Genomic DNA, 26,766 nt, shown 5'->3' on the forward strand with positions numbered 1-26,766 from the left:
ATGGGACTGTTTTCACGACTAAAGAAAGTGTTTAAAGTGGAGCGAGCACACGAATCCCAACCCTGTGTGCCTCTCAAATACACGCCCACCACGGCGCAAAACCATCCTCATCGGCTCGATAAGACGCCTGGTGGTGCTGATGCGATAGATGAAGGGAGAAAGGAGGCAGGGAGAAAAGAGAAAAAGAAGAGGTTTTGGAGATGTCGCCTTCTTCACTTTTTTCGCCGAAGAGCTGGAACATACAACGTGGCTAAAGCTGAGAAAGTGAACCTTGAGGCGGGATCGTTTCTGAGACTTACTGATGGTAAAAACATATGATGATAGAAGTTTAGATTAAAGTGCGATTCTTAAAACTTCTATTGTTCTTGTGTACAACAAAAATCACTGGCCCAGAACAAAAATAAATAAATAAAAATAAACTACGTAGACATATTTAAAAACAAAACAAAATTAATTAAAATGACAAAAACACTTTAACATCAAAATTAAAATAAAAAAATATATAATATTTTATTAATATTAATAACGTATCTCAATGATAATAAAATAACTTCTGATTCTTAAGATAGCTTAAGGTGTCATTACCAAAACAGTCAATATTTGTGAATGTTCATTCACAAATAAATAGATTTACATTGTCTAAAAAAATTTGAATTTATCAATATTTTTTACTCATCTTTTTTATTAAACATTGCTATTGTAGAGCTCCACGATCTTCATGAAGCTCCAACCTCTGAAGTCCTCTTTGCTGTACAAGAACAGCTGGAGCAGGACGTCCTCCAACATCAGGACATCCACACTCCAGTTAGTTTGACTGAAGAGGACCAGGCGGAAGAGCTGGACAAGGGTAATACTGCCATAATCTAAAACAATACACACATTCTCACATTCTCAGTTTTGCAAAATGAAGAACCACTCTAATTTGAGTATGCAATATTTCATTCATATTATTTATGTGATTTGATTCATATTATTGGTATTCTCCTCTTTAAATTTTAAATTTACTGCCTTAATCCAGTTCTCACTTTCCCATTTCAACAAATCGATTTATATTGTTTGGAGATGTTTATTTATTTATATTTTTGTCCAAAAGTGCCCTTAAATGAAAAATTACCGTAATTTGAAAAATTACCGTAATTTGAAAAATTACCGTAATTTGAGTATGCAATATTTTATTCATTTTATTGGTATTCCCCACTTTAGATCAGACTTCTCTACAGCAAATTGTAGAGATTCATGATCTTGGAGAAGCTCCAGACTCTGAAGTCCTCCCTGCTCCTGAGGAACAACTGGAGCAGGACGTCCTCCAACCTCAGGATGCCCACACTCCAGATAGCTCCACTGGAGAAGATGAAGCAGAGGAGGCAGACAACAGTAAGAATAATAAATACATGAGAATTACAAAGTGTGATTCAAAATTATAAAATGCATGAAAAAATAATGCTCAACATTCGTTTATCGTTTAATAGGCCACATTTTTTGGCAATATGAATTTGGCCACAAGCTGGGTGAAGGAGGCTATGTGCATGCAGGAACTCGATGCAAGGACGGCCTGAAGGTTTCCATTTTTTTTACTTACAAAACTTTCCATACCTGTTTAGTATTCATGACTGGAATGATCTCTGTGCACATGCTAATTGTTCATTCTTTATTTTGTTGATCAGGTGGCTGTGAAAATTGCTGACAAGACACCAGATATGCCATATATCAGAGTTGTAAGTTGCCTGTGCTCTCCATATTACTGCTTCTCAGTCACTGTTTTCAGTTTCTAACATCTTATATTCTTGTTAATCTGAGAAAGCAACTCCATCTAAGCATCATATGTTCTTTCTTTTAGCCTGGTCATCCCAAACGGCTCCCCATAGAGATCGGCCTGACACTCATGGCCAATAAGGGCCCCAGCGTTTCACAGATAATTAAACTCCTGGACTGGCAGGACGACCCGGACCACTACGTCATGGTCTTGGAGCGGGCCATGCCTAGCATGAGCATGTTTAACTTCGTGAAGCTCCGACAAAGGCTTGATGAGAAGATGGCACGACATGTTATGTGGCAGGTCATTCATGCCACTAACATTTGCTGCGAGCGTGGCGTTTTCCATCGTGATATAAAATTGGAGAACCTCCTGGTGAACCCGGATACGTTGGAGGTCAAGTTGATCGACTTCGGGTGCGGCACGCTCATGAAGGACTCCGCCTACATGGCCTTCAATGGTATGTTTTATGATTTGCTAGCAGGTTATTTAGCTCACTGAACACATTCTGCTTGTAGAAATGCATTAAATATTAAAATCTCTTCCTTTAGGCACAGAAATGTTCTGTCCACCGGAGTTTGATGTCGACGGCAGGTACCACGCAAAGCCGGCGACAGTTTGGTCATTAGGGTTCCTGCTGTTCGTGATGTTGTACGGGTATTATCCAGATGACAAAGACCTGCACAGGATCAGTAAGAAGGACTGGTCTGAACCTGACCTATCACAAGGTGAGATCTTCATCAAAGAACAAAGTTGGACAATTTGAATTCTAAATATGAAAGTATGCAATTTGAAATCTAAATATAAAAGGTGTAACATAAGGAAATAATCAGACATCTCTCTCATCTGTTTGAACAGAATGCTGCCAGATGATCTGTGATTGTCTGCAGCCTGATCCGCAGCGGAGACTTGTCCTGGAGAAGATGCAGCTCCATGACTGGTTTATGGTAAGATTAGAGTCTAAGATTTGCTAAATGTTTGTTCATATGTCACATTTGCTCTACATGTAATATATTTAGATAAATAACAATTATGTTAAGGTTTTGTTTCAGATCATGGAGTAAGACATGGAGAGCAACAAAAACAACTCCCTGTCACAGCCACTCTGTTGTTTTCTATCTTTGGTCAGCTTTGCGTCTGGCAGGCTGACATGAGTGGCCTTTCCATCTCTCCGCTTTGGCCTTGGCGTCTTGCATCATAGTAGCGCCTGGCACCTTGAAACGGCATTTCGATATATGTATTAAGTATTAAGATATTTGTTTTAAGATATAAGGAATTTTATAAGAAAATGTGTATGTAACAACGTTTGTAGATCGGGAAGGAGGCAGGAACCGGCGAACATTTAAACAAAACTTTAATAAAATAAACAAACACAAAATGAAAGTAAAGCGGCAGCCCCTCGCGGACGACTGCTGCACACAAAACACAAAATAAAGTCCAGGCCTGGTCCTGTCTCGTCCAACACTGTCGTCATTCCTCCTCGAGTCCTTTTATCCTTCCGGAGCTCCTCCGTGGCAGGTGTCCTGCATTAGCATTTACCCCACCGGCCTCGCTCCGTTCCCACGGCTTTCGGCCCCGCCCCTCTCGTCACAGTGTACTTTTTGTAAGTATATTAATAGCATAATAGTAGAATAAATATATTAATAGAATAATAATTATAATATAATATTAAGTATTAAGATATTTGTATTACGATATGTATGCACTATGTGTTATATTAGCAGAGAGTGACTGTAAATTGGACATTTTTCTTTCTCCTAACTGCTGTAATCGATCTCTGTATCTATATATTAAAAAAATAAATAAATAATCAACAAAAAGTCTTCCATTCACCACTATACACTCATCCATGACACAGAATTTTAGTGTACTGTAGAGTGTACACAAATACTCAGAAATGTCAAAATGACATAAAAATTGTTCACTTCACATAAAAACAAATCCCATGTTAGCCTGATCGAATTTTTGATTTAACTGTACTAAGATTTCTAAAGCACATTTAGCCTAATGTGTATATGTTCAATTGACAACACATACATTGTGCACTTAGCATACGATTTAACAGTCGATTGAACATGTAGTTTTTATGTAGTCATTTCTGTACTCAATAAAATTCTTTGTTCATTTTATATAGAGAAACAACATAGACCAAAACGAACATCATTCCCAAGACAAAAATTCACCGTCATAAGTGAGTATTGAGCGCTGAACTTATTCTGCTTTAGCATTTAGCACAATTTAGCATCATTTTTCTTTCCTGTCCGCAACCCTATTAGAACAAACCTTAAACATGCCACTTGAGAACCACAGATTTAAGATAAATTGGTGATTCAGTCTTGCATTTATTCAAAGCAGATAAAAGCTCTTGAAGAAAATGATCGCCTCAGAGAAGTAGCACAACAGGGATTTTTTTTTTTGTTTTAAATAATTTAATACTTTTTAAAATTATTTGGTTTACTACATTTGACCTGTGTATCACACTAAACATACAAAATAACAAGAAATAGTTAATCCATAATCCATTAAATGATGCATTGATAGTGTAACTGTGACCCTTCTATGTGAATGGAGAGCAGAGGTACGGCTCAAACTACCCAACGACAGAGTAGCACAGACGGAGGTCCATTGTGTACAGCACCTAAAACACCCTTTACACTATTAACATCTTTTCAGGTACACTTGAACACAATTCCAACTCATTGAAATGGATGTTTTTGTACAGCAGGTCAGAAATAATGGAGATATTTAGATACAAACATTTAGAAACAAATCAAACTCCCGGTTATCTCGCTTGTGTGTTAAATGAAAAGAGGAGAATCGCTGAAATCAATGAATACACAGCAAAGTGCCAAGATTCTCGTAATCGCATCAGGATAACAAAGAGCTAGGTAGTCAGAGATCTGGATTTCAGTCCGTCGGTTTAACAGGAGCCGGTTGGGTTTTATCGCGATCGTTTTCAGGAAGATTGCTGTAACCATTGAGCTCCGGCTGCTCATATATTATTTCTTACAAACATCCTGGAACACAAAAGCTACGTCAAAGTGAAATTGCACCACCAACAATTCGGTATTAAACATTAAAATTTGTTTCAATAAAAATAAAAAACAACAAGAATAAACCCCTACAGGCATAAAAAAATATTCCTCTTTTTGTTTTCATGATACATTTCAAGTACACTAAGTTTAATTCACATCAAGTGTAGAACATCTCAAAGCAGAAGCACTAAATTCACTCACATCATAAGCTTGAGTTGAACTATTTGTTTGACACGGATACACTGTGCACTGCAGCTCTTTAGGGAAATTGATTCTCATGTATTTTGTGCAGAGATTCCTCCTCTGAATGTAAACTGAGCTCCTAGCTCGTCTTGAACTATTTACCGCAGCATGTTACCACAGACACACGTCCAAGTGATTGATCACATTCACGATAATAATATGAAATCAGTGCTGAGGCAGCACAGAATATTGCACGTTCAAACGCTTGAGACACAATTGTACTCTGTACAGTATGTACACAATATCTGTGCTCTGTGTCTCCAGAGGGAGTGTGCGTTATGCGAGGGGTTTCTCTCTCCCCTCCACTGAGTCGGGTCAGGGTGGATCTATGTGGTTTCGGATGGGCTTTGTAGAGTTTCTTTGGGATTTTGAGTTTCAAGAATTGCACTTCACTTATTTTGTATCACTTAGAAGACTTTAAGAAAGATAAACGACCCATCCAAAAGCCCTGAAACATGCAGTATGTTTAACTGGTACAATTATGTTTTTAGTCATATAGCTTTTTAAATGGTTTTTATGTTAATTGATTCCTGTAGTATTTTATTGCACTTTCATAATGCAATAAAATGTTCTTCAGAAATGTGTTCATCATCTTACGCTATCATTTGTTACAGGAATATTTAGCAGTCAGACATCTCCGATAATCTATAGTGTACATCCCGTGGAAAAAAATCAGGAAGCTTGTCATTGCCAAATTAAAAGTTCTTCAAGGACTACAATTCCGAACCTTCAGTCCAAAACAACCACGCAGAAATAAATATCGCATTAAAAAGAGTTGAGCACTATTATTTACAAGTAAGTAAATGATCAACTTTAAATTCAATTCACATTTGAATGAAAATATTGAATCAATTTAGCTGTACTGTAATGGCTGAAGAAATTAATTTGAGAGTTTTGAACTACACTTGATGTTGTTACCAAAGGAATATTAAGAGTATTAACCCAATTATTCCACAGGATCATCACAGAAAAAAAATATGCAAAAATTGTGCCTTTAGGTGTACAACAGCTTGTACCCTTATTGGGTCATCTTTGTACCTGATTTACCCCCAAAAGATACATAGTAGTATCTTAAGTGTATATATTACTATTCTAAGGTACAAATACGCACCTTTTAGGGGTAGATAAAGTATAAATTGGTATTAAATATAATAAGTATTAAATCCTTTTAAGGGTACTGCCCCATCAACAAGCAGCTGTACCCCCTAAAGGTAAAATTTTTGCTTTTTTTTTTTCTGACAGTGCACAACAATAAGAAGGCTGATCGCCATAACAGCGCTAATACTTAGAGAAACCTGTAGAGCACAAAATCTGTGAGGTTTCATCTGAGGGTTGCAGCAATTTCAAACACCAACAGCACTTCCACTGACACTAATGGGTCCATCTTCAAGCATTCTCGATGATCAAGGAATAATCCTAAATAACATTCGGTCTAACAGATAACATTTGGTCTCCAAATTTGGAATAACTGATCCCTTTTATGATCTTGAATGACCGTTTTCTCTTTCATTGTCTGGATTTGAAGATGGTTTTGTCTCCACAATGCATATTTTTGATGTATGTATTAAGTTCTAAAGGAGCTGAACTGGACCAGAGAAGGTTTGCCTCAAAGAAGATGTAGATTAACCCGGTGATGAAAACTCTCGGCCGGCTCTGACTCTCTCTCGTTCTCCTTCTCTCTTGCCCTCAATCTCCATTCATCTCCATCACCTTTTCTGTGAGGATTTCCCGGAAAGTCGAAAGCTGCTTCATCTGCTCTGTCTGCATCGAGTGTCGTCTCATCAGTTTCTTCTTCATCTTGAAATCTGGTCCACGTTTTGGGGACGATGGCGCAACCGGCAGCAGGATCTTGCTACCTGAGTGAACGGGAGAAGTGGGCTTTCCATTGGCTCGGATATCAGGAATGGGTCGCTGAGGGTTGATGTTGAGAGGCGGAAGGAACCCAGGTCTTGTGTGGGAGATGTGGTCCAAAAGGAGAGTGCCTGATCCCCGCCGTTCCAACAGTCCTGTTGGACGCCGCCGCATTGTAATAGGAGACACCGAGTTGGGAATACTCTCCAGAGACTCTCGAGAAGAGCTGGTGAGCAGCGACAAGGGAGAGGCATTGTACTTGCGGCGCTCCACTGAGACACGTCCAGAATCTGGAGATCCAGGAATGGAGGCAGGGCACAGGTGGGTGTCCGACTCGTAGTGTTCCATGCGGGTGAGTTTGGGGTGTGGCAAGCCACGGATTCCTGTAGGTGCCTGAGCCACACTGTCCTGAGTCTCAGGGGCCGTGTTTCGACGATACAATGACTGGTGCTGATGGACTTTATCCGCCCAGGAAGAGCCACACAGTGCTGCACAGTCTTCCGAACAGGACCGGTCTATCAGCTTTGGAGAAGATGGGTCATGGGTCTCAATACTGTGCCTTCGGGTCAGGAGAGGTCTGCCTGGACCAGAAATTGTCACCCCATTCATCTCCGAAACCAACTTGTCCTCCTCTGCTAAATCGCCCTCTATCTGCTCCGCTCTCTCAGCAAGTACAGAAGGAGCCACCAGGCCCCATGGTTCAGAGTTTAGTCTTTTCAGAAGCTTACGGGGCGGTGGTCTCCTCTCCCCTTGTGGTCTGCTGGAGGGTAGTGGGAGTGCTGAAGTCACGGCGAAGCTGAAGATACCTTCCTCCTCCTCACCAGGGGCAGAGCCAGAGGTATGGATCTCCACCTCAGACGGAGACATGCAAGCAGGGGAGAGCTTGTCCACTATAGCCGGAGAAGGTGGGGAGTTCAGGTATTGTTTGGTCTTTTTAGTGCCAGAGGGAGATGTATCGGTAGTAATTATGATTACCTCTTTACCTTTGGCTTTACAGGCATCCAGCAGGACCTGGAGAGTGTCCCTGTCACCCTTATTGATGGCGTGTACGAGTGACGAGGCCCCGGAGTAATCTTTCAAGCTGGGATCGGCGCCGTTTTCCAGCAGCAGTGACACCACCTCTTTGCCTGCCTGTTCTGCACACGCATGCATCAGGGCGGTCCGACCCGATTTGTCAGGGATGTTTGGGTCTGCTCCCTTCTCAAGCAGGTACCGCACCATTCTCTGCCGGGTCTGCGGATCATCGTACCCCGCCAGACAGGCAGCTATGACGGGCGTCTCCCCTCGCTCGTTCCCTTCATTGATATAGGCTCCGCCCTCCAGGAGGAGGCGAGCGAGGCGGAGTTTGCCTTGGAACACCGCCTTCAGAAGGGCATTCCCCTCCGTGTGCAAGACCCCTCCATCACCCATGATGTCTCGCTCTCCACCGCTAAAATCCCAGAACCCCTCTCCTCCTCCGGCCTCAGCACTGTTGGGACATCCTGGCTCAGACTCTGGCAAACCTGGAATGAAAACAAATAAAAGTGGTTTATCATGGGGGTTGTTTGACATTTGACTATTGCTAAAGAACACTTCCAACTCCAAAATCACAGACACTGATCTGACACCAAGTTTCCACAAATTCAGTCAATCAGTCAGTAAGTCTGTCTGTCTGTCTGTCTGTCTGTCTGTCTGTCTATCTATCTATCCTTTCAAATGAGGCTTTGTCAAGCCAACATTTAAATATTTGACAAACTTTGCTTTTTTAGTTAACACTAATTAAAATATTTTAATTTTAATTTCTTACATTCAAGGGCAATTATGCATCCTGTTTGCTACCTCAATGTAAATTTAGTTCAAATTCAGGAATTTAACGGAATTTACAGTTTTTCTCAGTTGCTTTGGTGCATATCTCGAATCATCCTTAATATTCGCAAAGAAGTATGTGCATTTCTCAGAACAATTTGTACAATCAGCACCACACAATGGATTACATGCAAAAGACTGTAACTTACTCAAAATCTTTAGTTCATCTCTCAAAAGTAAGTATTTGTCAATGAACATATCAGTGCCATCAGAATGAAAAGTCCTTGTGTCATTGTTCACAAACAAGATAGGCAAAATGCTTAGTCTTGTTGTCAATATAACACTGCACTCTGTTTGTATTACCTGATGTAAACTATGGCAACAGTTTGGATGGCAGTTGTTGTATTGAAATGCAGAAGGCTGCACTTCTTCTGCATGCCATATATCCATTTCAAAAGTACAAATTTACACACTACTGTATGTGGGGTATTGAAAGAGACTGGTTAGGATTCACAGTACACTCTCATTGTGATATAGAAAAGAAAAATAAATATGGGTACAAAGGCGAAAATACAAAATTAGAAAGGCAAACACAGGAAACTCACCTCAGCTATTGTAAGCCATGATTGACAACATGGTCCACAATAGTGGCCCTTATTTCATCTGATATGCACCTACGTCCTTGGCCTCTTCTGCCTCTTCCTCTGTTTTGCCTCTGTACCCTTCCACCATGCATCCTTACTCCTATTCTTCCTCTCAGCTGTTGATCCTGATCATTTCCTAGATGTTCATCCATTGTCAGAATTTGTAACTCTTGTGTTGTCTATATGCTTTCCAATTGAAGGTTCATGAGATGCACCTTTGAGCTATTTCAGAGAACTGGTTTATAATTGGTTGATCTACATTCTCTTCATTAGTGAAAGTCAAGATTCACCTCCACAATTCATGGCAAATTTACAACAAGTTTAATAGGAATGTATAGAAAATATGCTTGACAGTTTATGACAACTAGATCAACCATTTTGCATTTAATTGCTACAATAACTAATGACTAGATGTTTTGATGGGTAAGACTATTGCAAAGAGAACTATATAATACATTTTGAGAAACATGACATTAGCAACTGATATTGTAGGAAACCACAGACAAATACACATAATCAGTTGCATGAATGTACCAAAGTAATCGCAACTTGTTCAGAAGAATGAGAAACTGCTTTTATGATGTGCACAAGTGACTAGATGATGTGAAGGTTGAACAAGTAGTTTCGAGAATTTCATTTCTGATCTGAGAAATGCACCAAAGCGACTGAGAAAAACTGTAACAGGAATTCTCAATTCACAACTCAAATCAATCAAACAAAGTTTGAAATCTAAAAGCACATTATTTTGATCAGATTCAAAACCTCATAATCCACAGCACACAAAACTCTCTAATTTCTCTATACTGTGTCACTAGTAACACTTAACTATGTACCCAATGCATTAACTAAAGTTAATGTATACAGCCTTATTGTAAGGTGTTGCCGTCTTACTCGGTTGTGTTCTGAACACAGTGTCTTGTGGACTGACACTCTGTACTACCCTCTACTCTTTAACTTCTCTCCATCTTGTCTGTAATGAAGGCAGGAGAGAGATGATAATGGCAGTGCAGTAAAGAAAAGAAAATGTAATTCCTGAGTGGTGCAAAGAGCATCAAGACATGTGACAAGCTCAGTCAGCTCTGCAAACCTACAAATGATTTATGGCATGTATTCATCACACAGATACCAGGCATTTACTAACACAAAAATTATGAGGTTCGAAATTATTTTTCATTTGTTATCTGATGTATTGCAACTGCACGGTATGGCAAATAAACATGCCGCGCAGCCTTCGAAATCAGCTTGAACCTATTTGAAATTCAATGAGCCCAAAGTCACATAGCATACTGATATAGGCACTGTGAGGACAAAGCCCCACCTCTTCTCAAACAGAAACTGTTCAATGAGCTACATGAACAGGGAGGAAAGGAGGATGAAATTGGTTTGGATATAAGTTGGCGGTCGATCATGTAACGATGCTGGTGACATTAAGAGAGTTATTATCTGCACAAGGTCAAAACTAAGATGTTATACTGTATTTTCTTGCTATTTATGTTCTTATTCCTTCACAGTCTGATTAACTGAAGGCAGTGAGACCTTTATTCTTTCATATATAATTTGTTTGATTTATTCCAAGTGGTCTTCCTCTCGCTGTGCTCCTGAGCACTGGTGATATAAAGCAGAGACCTATGCTGGCCCAGGACAACACATATAACAGCCCACTACAATGTATGTACACTACCATTCAAATGTTTGGGGTCAGTAATTTTTTTTAAAGAAATTCATAATTTTATTTAGCAAGGATGCACTAAATTGATTTTAAAAAAATACGGTATAGACAATTATAATGTTTAACAAACTTTCTATTTATCAAAGAACCCTGAAAAAAAATGTATCACAGTTTTCACAGTAATATAAAGCAGCAACTGTTTTCAACATTGGTAATAATAGGTGTTTCTTGGGCAGCAAATCAGCATATTAGATTGATTTCTGAAGGATCATGTGACACTGAAGACTGGAGTAATGGCTACTGAAGATTCATCTTTGCATCAATACAATACTATTTCTGATCAAATAGATGCAGCATTGGTGAGCATAAGAGACTTCTTTCCAAAACGTTAAAAAATAACTAAACCTTACCAACCCCAAACCTTTGAACAGTAGTGTATATACAGTATATAATAAAATGTATTGCCTAATAAATTAACATTCTTTACACTGAATTTTAACTGTACTTTGATAGGCTTTAAATAACTGATATATAAAAACAGCACAATTATTTAAAAAAACATTTGACTTGTATAGTATGGATTCCTAACCATACGTTCAGTCTCTAGGAAGTGATGCTTCCTGTGCTGCACCCAGTGCTGTTTTACTAAACGTTGCCTATATCATCTGCATATGCCAGGATCTGTGGTATAAAAGAGACGGCCTGAGGATGGAAAAATACATTTTTCCTTTAAACCTTTTTATATTTATATTATATTTTAACTTGGCTTCAACAACCATCCCCAAAATCGACCAGTCCCCAAGAAGAAGTCTCAGTGCTCTCGGTAGCGATGTGAAGAACATTGAAAAACGTCAAGAGTGTGTACAAGCTGTGTGAAACCCACAGGCCTTCTTACATGTATCCTGACCTGACATGTGCATTCTGACCCGCCTGTTTTAAATGCACCAGTCCAGAGAGAATTAAAGGGGAAGAAAAGGAAGGGGGGGCGGGGGGGCTAAACCCTGCTTTTAACTCCAGGTAAATAAATGTTTCACACTTCATTTAGGGTACGTTTACATGACAACGATGTACAAGAAATGGAAAAGCTTTTACTTTGCATTTTTGAAATGTTTAGATGACAACGTTGTCAAAACAATCCCAATTCAAACATATCTGTGAAAACAGCAAAAAAAAAAGCTGTATTATGCATGCCAGGTCAGTAGTTGGCGATGTCACTTTGTAAAGAAACACTAAGCACCTGCTCACATATGCATTCATATACAGTAGACTGAACACGTAATAGACATGTGCTGAAGCACAGTTTTTACAAATTTGCGTTTTTGGAGTTTACACGGAGACGATAACGGTATTCAAAAACTTGCACTTTGAAATCTGCTTTCAAAGGTTTGCATTTAAAGTCCCCCAAAACGCCGTTGTTGTGTAAATGAATGGCCAAAACACAAAAAGTTTTCCATTTTTAGTTGAAAACGATGTCATTTAAACGCCCCTTACTCAACCTCATTTAAAACCTGTACTACTTTTTCTGTAGAACATATTTAGAAAAATGTCTCAGTGTTTATTTATTTTATTTTATTTATTTATTTATTGTGGTCTGTACAATGAAAGTCAGTATATCTAAAATAGTTTGGACCCCAACATTCTTCAAAAAAAAAAATTCCAGCATACAGAAAGAAGGTCATATAGGTTTGGAACGACATAAGGGTGAATAAATGATGATGAATTTTAATTTCTGAGTGAACTATCCCTTTAAGGACATCAGCCAGGGCTTTTGTTCTAGTTGTTTTAAATATTTTAAAATGTAATCTATTCCTATGCTGAGGACGCTGCATGCCTTTGTATACTGCGAATATTGTTGGCTCTGTGACAAACTGCTTATGCTCCATATTGTAAGTCGCTTAGGATAAAAGCATCTGCCAAATGCATGAACGTAAATGTTAATGTCAAGACATTTATTTTGAAGTTTAATTCTATTGCTCTTGTCTGTGATCATAATTCACAGGTGGTCTTTGCTTAATCATAAGTCTGTGTAAAACATTCCTCATGTTTCCCTGGACTTTGGTCAAATATTCAGTCTCACAGTGAAACTCACAATGTGTCATGATATTAAGAACCAAAGTGCAGTTTATTTTGTGTGTTTCATTTCAGTTTAGATACACTAGACTGTAGACTGTAGACAGCTTTCTAGGTTTTAGAGCAGAGCTAATATGTACTGATATATGCATTAAAGATACATACAGATATGTATGTATATGCATCTATTGCTTTGACACAGTCTATGTATAAATCACTATAGAAATAAAGGTGACTTGACTTGACTCATTTTCTCTTGCATCCGTTATGTATTGAAGGATGTCAGGATGACCAGTCAATATTTGGTGTATGTGTAAATATATCAGATATTGCCTACGCTGTTTGAACAAACGCATCCAATTTTAATCACTTGAAAAATGACAGAGAAGCAGACAGTCCCAAAGATTGAATCTGACAGATAAATCGGATTTATGTGCCATCTGAACAAAGCCTTTGCCCTTCCCAGAATTCCCTATGGATCTTTGAGTGTGTACACATCAGCGTAGTGGAGAGCCATTCGACATGACCAAAATAAACTTGCCAATTTTGCAGCATGTTGAATAGCACTTGCAGAGGGTCTGCATTTCAGCGCCGCACCAGAGGAGGGAGGCGACATACCGAGCTGTCTTGTCGGGACAAATTATTTCTCCATGCTTTCCCGACAGATGATGGAAATGAATATCATGTCTTCATTCTCACGCCTCTGAGAGCCCCCACCCCCTGGCTTTCTGTTTTACGTAACAGCAGTGTGTGACTCAAGGCTACATCTGAGGTTGTGCGAGGGGGCCCGTGACCAGAAGGGGCTGCGCAGTCAAGCGTTATCGCCCCACCGAGAGCGCCGTGGTGCCTTTGAGCCGCTGTTTGCCTCATTAGATCACACGGATCGAGGCAGGTGCAATCACTTTTACAGCAGCTGAGAGAACAGCATCCATCAGTGGTGCACCGATGACCCTTTGACCCAGTCGCATCGGAACCGCTGAGGCAATTCATCACTCATATTGGCAGCTTCAAAGAGAACCATCCTGCAGAGGGGCAATGAGATTATCTCCTTCATACTAAATGTCCTAAGCGTTCCTGACACGTCCTCTGAACTGCCGTGCGTTTATTCCGTATTGTTTACTGTGGCATGTTTAGGTCCTGCTGCCATTTTCAATGCCACACATGTCATGCCAAGTTCATTTTTCTTCTAAACTTGGTCTGTAATGAGATGAATGACAACTAAACCACTTGACTCGACTAGACTGAGTGTTCAGTGATTTACAGAGCTGAGAACGAATTCTCCAATTCGAGAGCAATCTGTGTGCCTCCTTTCACATAACTGCACACAACCACATACCAATGCATTCTTCTCTGCCCTCGAACTGTAGATGTCAGAAACAAAATAAGGTTTTATGCAGACAGGAAAGCAACTTCATGTGATCAATGCAGAAATCCGATGATTCATATACTGTCCAACATATAGGGGATACATCATGCGTTTAGGATCATTACGTTTGTTTTTTCCATTGTGATATTGTTTTAGGACAAATAAGCTAATTCAGTGCATCTGATTATGTCTCTCTTACTGTTCCAATTACTTTTCCTTAATATTTTTCAATACTGTAAAATATTTTTACTGTCTTACAGTAAACAATTATGTTATACAATGCTTTTTTCAAAGAAAAAAAGTTAATTTAATAAAAAATAAAGATGATGCAACAAATAATCTACTAGTATGATGAATAAAAAGTTTTAAAAATAACATTTTACTGTCGTACAGTAAAAATATTATTCAATTGTTTTATTTTATTGTAAAAAACAAATTGTGCAACAAATAATCTACTAGCATTATGAATAAATACTTAACACCTTTTTTCACATGGTATTAATAACTAAGTATTTTATATTACAATAATGAGAACTGGGATGTAAAATGTACTTAACTTTCAAGAAAATAAATAATCCTAATCGTTCTAAAAATAGGCTTCATTTTCTATATGCAAAATACAATTTGTTTTGTGGAGTGAAGTATGACTGGGGCATCTTTTTGTATTTTTAGTGAGATTCTCCTACATACCTTATATACTAAAAGAATGTATGTGGCATGGTGTACACCATGGTGCTTCAATAAACTCCAAGACTACCATGGTACATGTCCAAAAACATGGCATTGCCATTGCTATGTTCAAAAACCTTGTCAACAGCATGTTCATTGCAGTACAATGGTATTATTTCCTTCTAATATAACCAGGTAAGAAAGCAAACAGCAACAATTATCATGTTTTGATTCTGCAAGTGGAAATATTACTCAAATCAAACGAGAAAATGCTGATTATGTGTCGCTGTCCGCGGTGCTGAATGTCATTCGCAAAACGGAGCAGATACAGATTTTGATGCGTTACAGACTCGATTCACGGCGCCAGCTGCAAATATCTTCAGCTCAGGACTATTTTTAGTCTTGAAGCATCAAAATTGGTGTCTATTCACGTCAGCTCTCTGCCTGACGCAAAGCTTCAGTGTCCACAAATGAACTTCCAAACAGCAGACACACACTTCAAGCCTCTGTTAGAGCAAACGTGCACCAATCACCACATAAACGCTCATATTGTAAGTTTTTGTGAAGTGAGAAAATGAACATCACAGCAGCATTAATATCAGTCTTAAATCGTCTACTTTAGAGATCCAGCAAATCTTCAGAGATCTTTTTAAGAAGCGTCTTAAGGAAATGCCAGCAGACATTCAGTGCAACCGAGAATCCGAATTGCGGCGCATGAATTCGCAACGAACGCTCATAAAGCCTCATGAACAGCGGCAGCCACATGCACATCGTTCCTCCAATAAAACATTTGCTTTTAGCTTCAACAACTCACACCTAAAATAAGCAGCCAGCAACCATTTCTGATCAGCGCACATGCCAACAGAAAATCGCTAGCATGCTTCGCAACATCGAAAGACTCGAAAATTGCTCTAAGTGGTTTGCAATGTAAGTAATAAGAAAGACCGTGCAAGGGAATATTAAGATATCGCTTCAATATGAAGGACTGAAGTCTGCTGAATTATGACCATGCTCAGTTGAGAATAATACAAAATTAAAATTAAATAATAATAATAATAGTTATCTTAAACATGGCGAGCATTTTGAAAGCAACATTTGCAGGAGAGTATCTTGACAGAGTCTCTCTCACCGTGTATCTGCTGTCTTCACTCCATCAGAGCGGCTGATTTCAGCCCGAGAATCCAGCTGCTGTCTGCTGATCCCCGTGTCTTACATCCCGCACATCACCTCTCCTCCTGCGACCGAGAGTTTGGGAGACTCTGCGGGGGCGTGGAGTGGGCAGTGAGCTGATGCGAGGCTCCCACGATCACGCACAGACGCACTGAGGTGAGGTCCAGCTTCACCGAGCAAACACTGACGGACTGACTGACTGTTCACATGCACATGACCATCTCTGCTTTCCACTAGGGGGAAACTTATTAGATTATTTCAATTCTTTGATCATTTTAAGTTTATCATTGTATGATTCGCTGATTTAAAAAAAAAAAAATTTATGCACCCCTGCATTTGTGTGCCATAGTGTGCTGTTTCTCACAAGTAGATGTAGAGAATTTGATGCAGAAAATTTACATGAGTTTACATTAATAATAATAACAGTTTTGTCTAAGACATAGACAAAATTTAGCTTGTTGTGATTTGATGCATGATAACATTTAAGCAATGTGTGTATGCTTTACATAGCCAAGTTAAGGCTGCTCTGAGCAGGCTCTGTGCCTGCTCTAAATTCTGCGTAAAGACGCAATGGCGCATTAAACCCATGCAAAATATAAAATATGCCAGCCTTGACCCACTTAAGCACCCAGTGATGAATGTAAATGATGCAGCATTGGTGCAGCCTGTTGTTGTCATGACAGAGCATTTATTTTAGAATTTAGCATGTTCTATATTCAGAATTTTATTTTTGAAGTACTTTAATAACATACTTGTGCAATCTGTGTAAATGCATGTATGCAGCCTCTATGCCAGCTTTGCAGAGTAAAGACGGCGTGTACTAGGTCAATTTAACGTTTAAGCTAAAATGCACTTAACACACATTTACAGAGGAGCATATTCTCCCTCAACATAAATCTGGATTTTTGCTTGACTTTTTTTCTTTTTTGGGGGCTAAATATATATCAAGGCCCTCTCTGCAAGAAAGCAGGGGGTGTGAAACAATTCTCAGACTGCATAAATACTAATTCAGTGACTATAGCTATTATTGAACACAGTTTCTATGGCAACTGATTCAGTGGATTCCGACAGAAGCGTTCCCACGGTGACATGCACATGCTGCAGGAGAGAGAGAGAGAGAGAGAGAGAGAGAGAGAGAGAGAGGTTATAGTAGTGAATGTGCTCTTGCTCTCCGTGTTTAGACTTAAATTATAGTTTGAATATTATGTCCCAATACTTCAATTAATGTTTTTAGGTTTTATGTTATGTTTTGTTTAAATGAGGTTACCTTACTAAAATCAGCACATGCCTAATTTCTGTCTCTCATACTCACACACATATTTTCTGATTTTGACGGGGGAGGCTGTGAGTCAGCAATATCACGGTTAGTTTTCCTTTCATTATTTTTTCTCTTTTTTTAACAAATGCAGATTTAGCTGAATTTCAACTGTTCTCCGGTTTTCCAGAAAAGCATTTCAGTGCTGTGAGCAGCTTCATCTGAACAGATGGGAATGGAACTGCAGTGATAAATTATGGGTGCTTTTGGACTTTTAGAAAATAGACTTAAAAAACAACAACTTTTTTTTCACTCTCATTATTTTATAACTTTTGTCTAGTAACAAAGTCAAATCATGGACACACATGCATCACAGGAGAATTGTGTGATTTTTCTGAAACGTCATAAATATTTGATATGTGATGGAAATGTTTGTGTTTGATACTATTCTAAAATGACATTTTAAACATCTTATATACTTTTTATGTATCCTATAAACACATTTAAATAATATTTTCACACTTTTTCTTCACAATTTGACAAAATTATAGCTTGCTGCACAATAAAATATTCACCCTCATTTTTCTTTACACATTACATGTAATGTCAATCATGATCTTCCCCGACACTTGTGTGTTCCTGGCAACCAAGTACATTAACTTTTGAGAAAATTTTATAATGAGGCAAACTGTTGGACATGACAGAAATTACATTTAACCGTCAGACAGTCATAGTTTTCGGATGAAAAAAAGCAATTTCACCAAGTTTTATAGTAAATAATTCACATTTTTTTAGATCACAGATTCAAACGTAATTATTTATTTATTTATTTTTTAGTTTTAATACAAATCAGCCCTTGGGACATAATATAATTTTTAAAAATCATATTTTTGCATTTGATCCTCCATCAGAGCAGTTCAAATGAACATTTTTTTGTTAGTTCTGCATGACTTTAATTTTAATTAGGATAAATTTAATTTAACAGCAGACAGAAGCGGAACCATAAGTGATAGCGCGCTCGTTTCTGGCAGGAACATTTTCAGCAGCGGGCGAAAACAAATGTGCAGATGTTTGGCGTGTGATTTTACTGCTCAGTTCTACATCAGTAAAATCAGAATTTCCATGAAAACCAACTGCGTGTAATATTTACGGATTATCCAGTAAATGCTTTGCACAATGAAATTAAGTTTTAAATAGAGAGGGATTTTGGCGGAACTTTGTGAGTGAACGAGGCGTTTAAATATTACATTTCGGTTTAAACAAATACATAATAAAAAAAATACACACACATATCACACATATATATATATATATATATATAAAGTAAACGGTGTAAAATATTTACATCAGTTTGGTCTAAATGTCTATTTTTGTAGCGGAATTTAACTGCGTGAGTCATATGATTGAAATGAAATAAATAAATCTGTTAATAATGTGATATGTGGTGATTGTGTCTCAGATAATGGCAGGAAGGGGCAGAGGGCACCGCACTTTCTCTGTGGAGATTGTTGGAATCGGAAAAGGAGAAAATCTCCCTCCATCCTCCGTCCAGCCGACCCCTCTATTCCCTGTGAGTGTTTCAAGATAGAATAAAGCCTCATCGGACTGATACTCATCATATTACATTACATCAATGCACTTGGCAGACGATTTTATTCTAAGCGACTTATATTGTATTCATTGTACTTGCATTACCTGAGAGTCGAACCCAGGACTTTGGCGTTGCTGGCATCACGCGCTACTGTTGGAGCTACAGAGATCTCAGCTAATGACATCCTCTCCTGTTCAACTGTCACATGTAGAGTGGCCCCAAAAACTGTAAAACAAATACAAAAAATGTCTGAATGTCATCACAACAAATTATTAAAGTGGCATTTATTTTAAAGGATTTGTTCACTTCCAGAATAAAAATGTCCTGATAATTTACATCCAAGATGTTCATGTCTTTCTGTCTTTAGTCGCAAAGAAATTAAGGTTGACTTCAATGATGGCCAACGGGCTGAAGGTCAAATTGGTGTTTCAATGCAGCTTCACGATCCCAGCCGAGGAATAAGGGTCATTTTCTAAAAAAAAATACAAATGTATATACTTTTTAACCACAAATGCACGATGTGCGTCTGCAAATTCACGCATTATGTAATCACATTGGAAAGGCCACGCACGGTTAGCTCTTCGTCTGTGTACTCTGGTTCAGAAAGGTAGAGTAGGGTGAAAAACTCCATCTCATTTTCTCCTCCAACTTCAAAATCGTCAGACATCGTTGTTTTACCTTTTTTTTTAAAAGGGCGTTTGACTTTCTTTCACATATATCTATCAGATATCCCTTATTAAAAGCTCATTTATATGAACATTTCATTTAGTGGAGAGTTAACTGTCCCTGCAGGTGTTTGTTTGACCCCTGATACTAGCCAGATGTGTATCAGCTGTCCCTCCTGACATTTGTTTGATGTTTCAGCCCTTGGACCACAAGCCGGTGCCCCTGCAGGCGGGTGAGGAGGCCGAGTACATGCTGGCACTCAAACAGGACTTCAGAGGAGCCATGAAGACGCTCCCGTTTTACATCCGTCCCGCTGCACCCAAAAAAGGTCAGCACGGGGTCAAGGATGAGCTCTGGCATCGTTAAGACATCCTGGACTGTAGGAAGGCAAAACGCAGTGTTTTTGAGACAGATATTTGTATTCCAAGTTTCAAACTGTAATTTATAAATTCATGGCAAATATTCACAATAAGTGTAAAGATCCCTTTCTATAGCAATGTGTGATTAGCAATTTGAAGTTATTTTGTCCTCTTGACAGATGTGGAGCGTTATTCTGACAAATACCAGAAAATTGAAACCTCTGACAACAGTCTGGAATGGAAACCAGGTGAGTGATTCATTTGTAAGTCGCTTTGGATAAAAGCGTCTGCTAAATGTAAATGTAAATGATTTATCTCAGCGATTCACTTCAGTGCTATTTTAGTATTATTTATATATTATTTTAGTTTTTAATAATATTTAAAAAAAAATAATAATAATAATAAAAAAGTTTCCATTTTAATTTCCAAAGTAATTTTGTTGCATTTGTGTGCTTTTGACATTTTTTAATAGTGTTTATGTTTAGAAAATATTTCTAAATAGCTTTAATTTATTTTTATTTTATTATCTTATTACTTACTGGCATAATGTTGATTCACACAAAAAATAATTTCGATATGCCCCTCCTTTTATTTACCAAAAAAGGGGAAAACCTGGGTTACAGTAAGATACTTACAATGAAAGTGAATTCATAAATGTGACCCGGGAGCACAAAACCAGTCTTAAGTCGCTGGGGTATATTTGTAGCAATAGCCAAAAATACATTGTATGGGTCAAAATTATTGATTTTTCTTTTATGCCAAAAATCATTAGGACATTAAGTAAAGATCATGTTCCATAAAGATATTTTGTAAATTTCCTACTGTAAATATATAAAAGCTTCATTTATGATTAGTAATATGCATTGCTAAGAACTTCATTTGGACAAATTTAAAGACGATTTTCTCAATTCTTTGATTTTTTTGCACCTTCAGATTCCAGATTTTCAAATAGTTGTATCTCGGCCAAATATTGTCCTATCCTAACAAACCATACATCAATGGAAAGCTTATTTATTCAGCTTTGAGTTGGTCTATAAATCTCAATTTAAAAAAAAATTACCCTTATGACTGGTTTTGTTGTCCAGGGTCACAAATGTTAAAATACACAATGTTTTAATAGTATAGTCACAAGATGTAAACAATATGCTTGAATATAAATCACTTACTAACCGTTTCTGTGTATAGTTACATGAAATTTTACAACTTTGTTGTCATGACGACATAAAGCCTAAACACTAAAACTGTAAAAATCATGAGAACAACTTCACAGCTCATATAATACACATTAAACGTTTTTTTAAGTATTAACAAAAAAAATTTAAAAAACAAACTAAATAGTATTTCTAAATCTATTTTTAGTTTTAGTTTTCAGTTACTACATTTTATTCAGTTATTAAATTTATAATTTCAGTTTTAGAACTTAATCTTATTTCAGTTAAGTCAACATTTTATAAATTTCATTTAGTTTTAAGTTTTTCATCTAATATTTATATATTTTTTTCAGCTTAATTTCAATTAAAGATGTTTTCAATACTTTTAGTTAACAATATCAACAGTGATTCACTTGCGTATCTTCACACTTGTGTGATCCTCTACATCCATTTGTGTTTTAGATTGGAGGCGTTTTCCGAAGGAGCTGCGCGTGAGGGAGAAGAGACCCCTGAGAGACAGTGAGTGTGTCTGATGCTGTTAAATGGCTCTTACGCTCTAATACTGGACACTGTGTTATGCTGCAGTCGAGCAGTGACGCCCAGTCCTGGAAGCATGCGTTTTTTTAAAGCCCAGATAAGGGAGCAGGTGAGGCTGATGTGCTCATGAATGAGTGTGTAAAGAGTGTGTAAAGACTCATTGGCGTCTCTGGGGAAATCAGAGACGGCTCTCAGCCGTGCTGCACACACATCACCAAAATGAAAGGATAGAGAGAAAGAGGAGATGAGAGAGGGATGAAAGTTTAGGCTTGAAGAGCGTCTGTCACCAAGAAACGAGAGACAAGATTATTTTTAGTCCTTCTGTGTCTTTTGTCAAAGGAGCTGTGATCAATGAGTTGATGTTATTATGGGAGGATGTTGCTGATGTCATTTCCACTGTCACAAACTCGGTTTTGCTTATATGGTTGCAGAAAGCCCAGCTGTTCCCAAACAAACCAAACAGCCACGAGTGAACAAAGAGGAGATCATACGCAAACTGGAGGTGCACAAATACCTGTTTCGGGGGCCACTCATGTGTAATGCACTCAAAAATAAAGCGTTTTAATCTATGTTATTACACATTTGCATATATAATGTGACAGACTGTGTGTTTCTATACAGACTCTGGAGCAGAAAGAGGAAGAGGGGAGTTCTGATGAAGAGGAGGGAGAGAAAAAGAAGCCAGAAGAGGAAGAGGCAGAGGGAGAGGAGGAGTATGATGAAGAGGAATTTGAGGATGTAAGTGACTCTTTTCTGTTGTGATATTAATCAGTATGTTTGATCTCTAGATCAACAGGGAATATAAAGAAATGGTGTTCAGTTTAGAGAAAAAATAAACCTGCAATTTGTATATTTACAATTTTAATTAAATGTATACCTAGAATGCATTTTAAGTCACTTGGATAAAATATTCTGGTCAACTGATCAATTGACTTTAAATATTCTGGCTTTAATACAAGATGGGCTCAATTGGCAGCAGAGTTATTTTAGTATTATTTATATACTCTAATACAAGGATTTATCAGTAACACTTTACACTAAGGTTCCATTAGTTAACATTGGTTACTGCAATAACTAACATTAACTTACAGAGAGCAAGAAATCGTTACAGTATTTATTAATCTTTGTTAACATTAGTTAATAAAAATATAACTATTGATAGTTCATGTTAGCTTAGGTCCCTTAAATGATATTAACAGATACAACTTTTGATTTTAATAGTTAGTAAATGTTGAAATTAACATCAACTAAGATTAATTTCATTGATAGTTCATGTTAACTAATATAGTTAGCTAATGTTAACAAATTAAACCTTATTGTAAAGTCTTACCGATTATTTATATTTTGAATTAGGTTTTATTTTTATTTTTTTCATTTTAATTTCAGTTTTAGTAATTTTGTTAAGTGCTTTTGTCATTTTATATTTTATATATATTAGTTAGCATTATTTTTATTTCAGTTTTAGTAATTTTAGCACTTCAGTTAAAACTTATTTTATTCCAGTTAGTTGCCAAGGCCACATTTAATATTTTAATTGAATATTTATATTTCATTTCCTCTTTATTTCAATTAATGGGTTTTAGTTAACAATAACAGATTGGCAGTATATGTGGCATAATGTTCTATTGATTTTATTATTTCAACTTGTCCCACCGTTTATTTACCAAAAAAGGGGTAAAATCTGGGTTACAGTGAGAAGCTTCACATTTCTGCTTTTAAAACCTATTAAAAAAGTCCCCCATTTACTTCTTCTAAGTGCCTTGATTTTTGCCTTTTTAGAATACAACGGATGAATTGAAATTGTGTGGTAATCAATATTATGCCACAAATGCTACTGATTGAAGTGAACTTGTATTAAACTAACATTCAGTATAGGTTTTAGCCAATTAATCCTATGTATGTTTGTAACAGGAAACAGATTACATCATGTCCTACTTTGACAATGGGGAGGAGTTTGGAGGAGACAGTGATGAAAATATGGATGAAGCTGTTTACTGAAGCAGGTGATGGCGGCTCCATAGCGTCCTCCTCTGGCCAGTGAGTGTCGCTGGAACTGCTTTGTCCCTCAGGAACGTTCTGGGCTGGATCATTATGTTTGGCAGCTGATGTTGAAATCTGTATGCAGTGGATTTCCTCTCATCCGATCGGTTGGCAGGGCGGCTGATTGCTGACGAAGAGCGTTTGAATCTGAGAGCCATGGCTGGAGGACACAGAGAAAGACACTGAGGCACAAACTTCTCCCTTAATGCAGCTATACGTTCTTAGAGCTTTGTAAATGATTATTAGTTCATAACTGAAATTATTTTTTAGAATCTTACTTTTAAAACATGTTTTAGTGTACGTTTTAGACCGTTGTATTTGTCTAAAATAGCTTTTATACATCTTAGATTTGTGAAAAAAGACCAGTAAATGTTTATTTTAGATGATAATTACATATTTTATAAATTCTCATGTCAAGTAGTTGTAAATATTTATGTTATTGCCATTTTATGCAATAAAGTCACACTGTGTCAAGACTTTGTCTCGTAGATAGATAGATAGACAGATTGATTGATTGATTGATTGATTGACAGTTCTGTCATGTGGCCTGTAGGGGGTGTGATACTACATTAAAGTACTTATGGCACAATCATTTCGACTTCACTGTTTATGTGTAAATGTATAATCAATATTCACACACACATACCCAATAACCATACATAATTTTGAATGGAAACATTTAAGTGTATAAACCTTTGCCTGCATTAACAAAAACTGAGCACTTGAGAATAACATATTTGTATCTTGAAATAATGAAATTGGATTATTTCTTGAAATAACGATTTCCTCTCATCCGATCGGTTGGCAGGGCGGCTGATTGCTGACGAAGAGCGTTTGAATCTGAGAGCCATGGCTGGAGGACACAGAGAAAGACACTGAGGCACAAACTTCTCCCTTAATGCAGCTATACGTTCTTAGAGCTTTGTAAATGATTATTAGTTCATAACTGAAATTATTTTTTAGAATCTTACTTTTAAAACATGTTTTAGTGTACGTTTTAGACCGTTGTATTTGTCTAAAATAGCTTTTATACATCTTAGATTTGTGAAAAAAGACCAGTAAATGTTTATTTTAGATGATAATTACATATTTTATAAATTCTCATGTCAAGTAGTTGTAAATATTTATGTTATTGCCATTTTATGCAATAAAGTCACACTGTGTCAAGACTTTGTCTCGTAGATAGATAGATAGACAGATTGATTGATTGATTGATTGATTGACAGTTCTGTCATGTGGCCTGTAGGGGGTGTGATACTACATTAAAGTACTTATGGCACAATCATTTCGACTTCACTGTTTATGTGTAAATGTATAATCAATATTCACACACACATACCCAATAACCATACATAATTTTGAATGGAAACATTTAAGTGTATAAACCTTTGCCTGCATTAACAAAAACTGAGCACTTGAGAATAACATATTTGTATCTTGAAATAATGAAATTGGATTATTTCTTGAAATAACCATAACACCCTTTCCTGCATAAATAACAGGACATTCTGAAATGTTATATATATTATATTCTAAATAGAAACACTATAAATATAAAAGCTTCATTTATCATGGAAGAAGCAACTGAAAAATGTTTTCCTGAACAAAATGGCCTTTTCCTACAGAGCACCTGAACTAAACACCTGAATCCCTGATTAACCTCATCATGAACCTGTATATGAGTTGCTTTTGTAAAGCTGACTAACATAAAATGTGTTCTCAATACATATATATGTGTGTGTGTGTGTGTGTATATATATATATTGTGTGTGTGTGTGTGTATTATGCAATTAAAGTACCACAGTAAATGTCCTTGGTTAAGTTGAATCAAAGGTCTCACTCTCATTACCTTTGATTTATTGTGTATGACTCTTTCACCTCTCTGGAATTTCATTTGACCAGATACACCTGAAAAGAATCCAAATAGAACATTTCATGTTCTTTTGAGCAAATGATTAACAGAGGAGAAAGAATTGTTCTTGATGTGACTCTTCATCCCGAGAACACTCCACCGGTTGGGCAAATTTGCTGAAGATGAATTTAGTAGCTGTCTCAGGCATGCTTTACAGAGGACAGGCAGAGGAATCCTTCCAAGAATAAGTCTGGGCTTTTATTCAAGGAAGCAGAAGGCAGTTCATCTCCAGTGGAAGATTACAGCAGCTGGAGATGACTGACATAAGAGCAGTCAAAAGAATGTGCTGCAGTGATATATTCACACTCAATGCCAACAATCAGAGGAGAAATCTAGAATGCTCAATTAAGTCAAAGATATCCTGATTTTAGTCTAGCTACACTGTTGAGCTCAGGGTTAATGACAAATGTCAATAATAATGTACAGCATGTTTATGCTCAGGAAATAGTGCCATTTTTGGCAGAAAATTTGGGGACCTCCATAAGAGGGCAAAATTCAGTGGTCATAGAATACAAATTCTAAATCTGTTTTCCCAGTCTTCAATATATGACTAGAGCCTTACAGTGTACCAATAGTTTAATATACTAAATATTAATATGTATCAAAATAGAACATTTCTCTATTTCTCAAATATAATTGTACCATACCACATTTACAATCTGTGCTTTTATAACGAACTATTGAGAACAAAATGGACAAAAATTCGACATCAATGTGTTATGTTTAAATAAAATTTTCAATTGGAAGTTTTTTAATTAAAAAATTAAATGCATTAAAATGTAATGGTGGTAATTGGGGACATGCAAATAGGCCAATATTCAGAAATCAAAAATGTTTAAATCCTGATTTATTTTAAAGGGGTCATATGATGCTATTTTAAAGATCATTATTTTGTGTATTTGGTGTAACAGAATATGTTGACATGCTTTAATGTTGAAAATCATTATTTTTCAAATACTGTACATTATTGTAGGTCCTCTATGCCCCGCCTCTCTCAAAC

The 26,766-nt window shown here is 37.2% G+C and overlaps 3 protein-coding genes and 1 long non-coding RNA gene across 6 annotated transcripts; 2 read left to right on the plus strand and 2 right to left on the minus strand.

Moving 5' to 3' along the window:
• LOC107714312 (serine/threonine-protein kinase pim-2-like) lies at positions 1-2,817 on the plus strand. Its single transcript, XM_016520124.1, has 9 exons — positions 1-304; positions 704-847; positions 1,204-1,374; positions 1,470-1,558; positions 1,665-1,715; positions 1,838-2,213; positions 2,305-2,481; positions 2,612-2,700; positions 2,806-2,817. Exons 1-9 carry the CDS (start codon positions 1-3, stop codon positions 2,815-2,817), a joined length of 1,413 nt encoding a protein of 470 aa, XP_016375610.1.
• A 2,037-nt stretch (positions 2,818-4,854) lies between these two features.
• Positions 4,855-16,467, minus strand: LOC107714325 (ankyrin repeat domain-containing protein 34A-like). The gene is made up of 2 exons (XM_016520135.1): positions 16,215-16,467; positions 4,855-8,384 (listed from the first exon to the last, which is right to left on the minus strand). Exon 2 carries the CDS (start codon positions 8,290-8,292, stop codon positions 6,718-6,720), a length of 1,575 nt encoding a protein of 524 aa, XP_016375621.1. The 5' UTR covers positions 8,293-8,384; positions 16,215-16,467; the 3' UTR covers positions 4,855-6,717.
• Positions 16,468-17,184: 717 nt separating this feature from the next.
• On the minus strand, positions 17,185-19,377 carry LOC107714328 (uncharacterized). The gene is made up of 2 exons (XR_001636974.1): positions 19,206-19,377; positions 17,185-17,353 (listed from the first exon to the last, which is right to left on the minus strand). It is a non-coding gene; the product is annotated as an uncharacterized LOC107714328 (long non-coding RNA).
• LOC107714326 (DNA-directed RNA polymerase III subunit RPC7-like) lies at positions 18,531-24,435 on the plus strand. Of its 3 annotated transcripts, none has more exons than XM_016520138.1 (8): positions 18,531-18,588; positions 18,970-19,080; positions 19,966-20,095; positions 20,306-20,374; positions 21,740-21,796; positions 22,246-22,316; positions 22,436-22,552; positions 23,726-24,435. In XM_016520138.1, exons 2-8 carry the CDS (start codon positions 18,973-18,975, stop codon positions 23,810-23,812), a joined length of 639 nt encoding a protein of 212 aa, XP_016375624.1. In that variant the 5' UTR covers positions 18,531-18,588; positions 18,970-18,972; the 3' UTR covers positions 23,813-24,435. The 3 variants fall into 3 exon arrangements, with proteins under 3 accessions (XP_016375624.1, XP_016375623.1, XP_016375622.1); XM_016520137.1 differs by having other exon boundaries at positions 18,544-18,733; XM_016520136.1 differs by having other exon boundaries at positions 18,544-18,729.
• Positions 24,436-26,766: the final 2,331 nt, after the last annotated feature.

The sequence above is a fragment of the Sinocyclocheilus rhinocerous genome, unplaced genomic scaffold, assembly GCF_001515625.1.
Source record: "Sinocyclocheilus rhinocerous isolate Xijiao unplaced genomic scaffold, SAMN03320098_v1.1 scaffold629, whole genome shotgun sequence".
NCBI lineage: Eukaryota > Metazoa > Chordata > Actinopteri > Cypriniformes > Cyprinidae > Sinocyclocheilus > Sinocyclocheilus rhinocerous.

Bases quoted from the DNA above. Each gene is read 5' to 3' on its own strand.
- LOC107714325 (XM_016520135.1), bottom strand. From the start codon at position 8,292: ATGGGTGATGGAGGGGTCTTGCACACGGAGGGGAATGCCCTTCTGAAG.
- LOC107714312 (XM_016520124.1), top strand. From the start codon at position 1: ATGGGACTGTTTTCACGACTAAAGAAAGTGTTTAAAGTGGAGCGAGCA. The intron at 1,716-1,837 runs GTAAGTTGCCTG...TCTTTCTTTTAG, and splicing joins ATATGCCATATATCAGAGTT to CCTGGTCATCCCAAACGGCT. The intron at 2,482-2,611 runs GTGAGATCTTCA...CTGTTTGAACAG, and splicing joins TGAACCTGACCTATCACAAG to AATGCTGCCAGATGATCTGT.
- LOC107714326 (XM_016520138.1), top strand. From the start codon at position 18,973: ATGGCAGGAAGGGGCAGAGGGCACCGCACTTTCTCTGTGGAGATTGTT. The intron at 19,081-19,965 runs GTGAGTGTTTCA...TTGATGTTTCAG, and splicing joins AGCCGACCCCTCTATTCCCT to CCCTTGGACCACAAGCCGGT. The intron at 20,375-21,739 runs GTGAGTGATTCA...TTTGTGTTTTAG, and splicing joins CAGTCTGGAATGGAAACCAG to ATTGGAGGCGTTTTCCGAAG.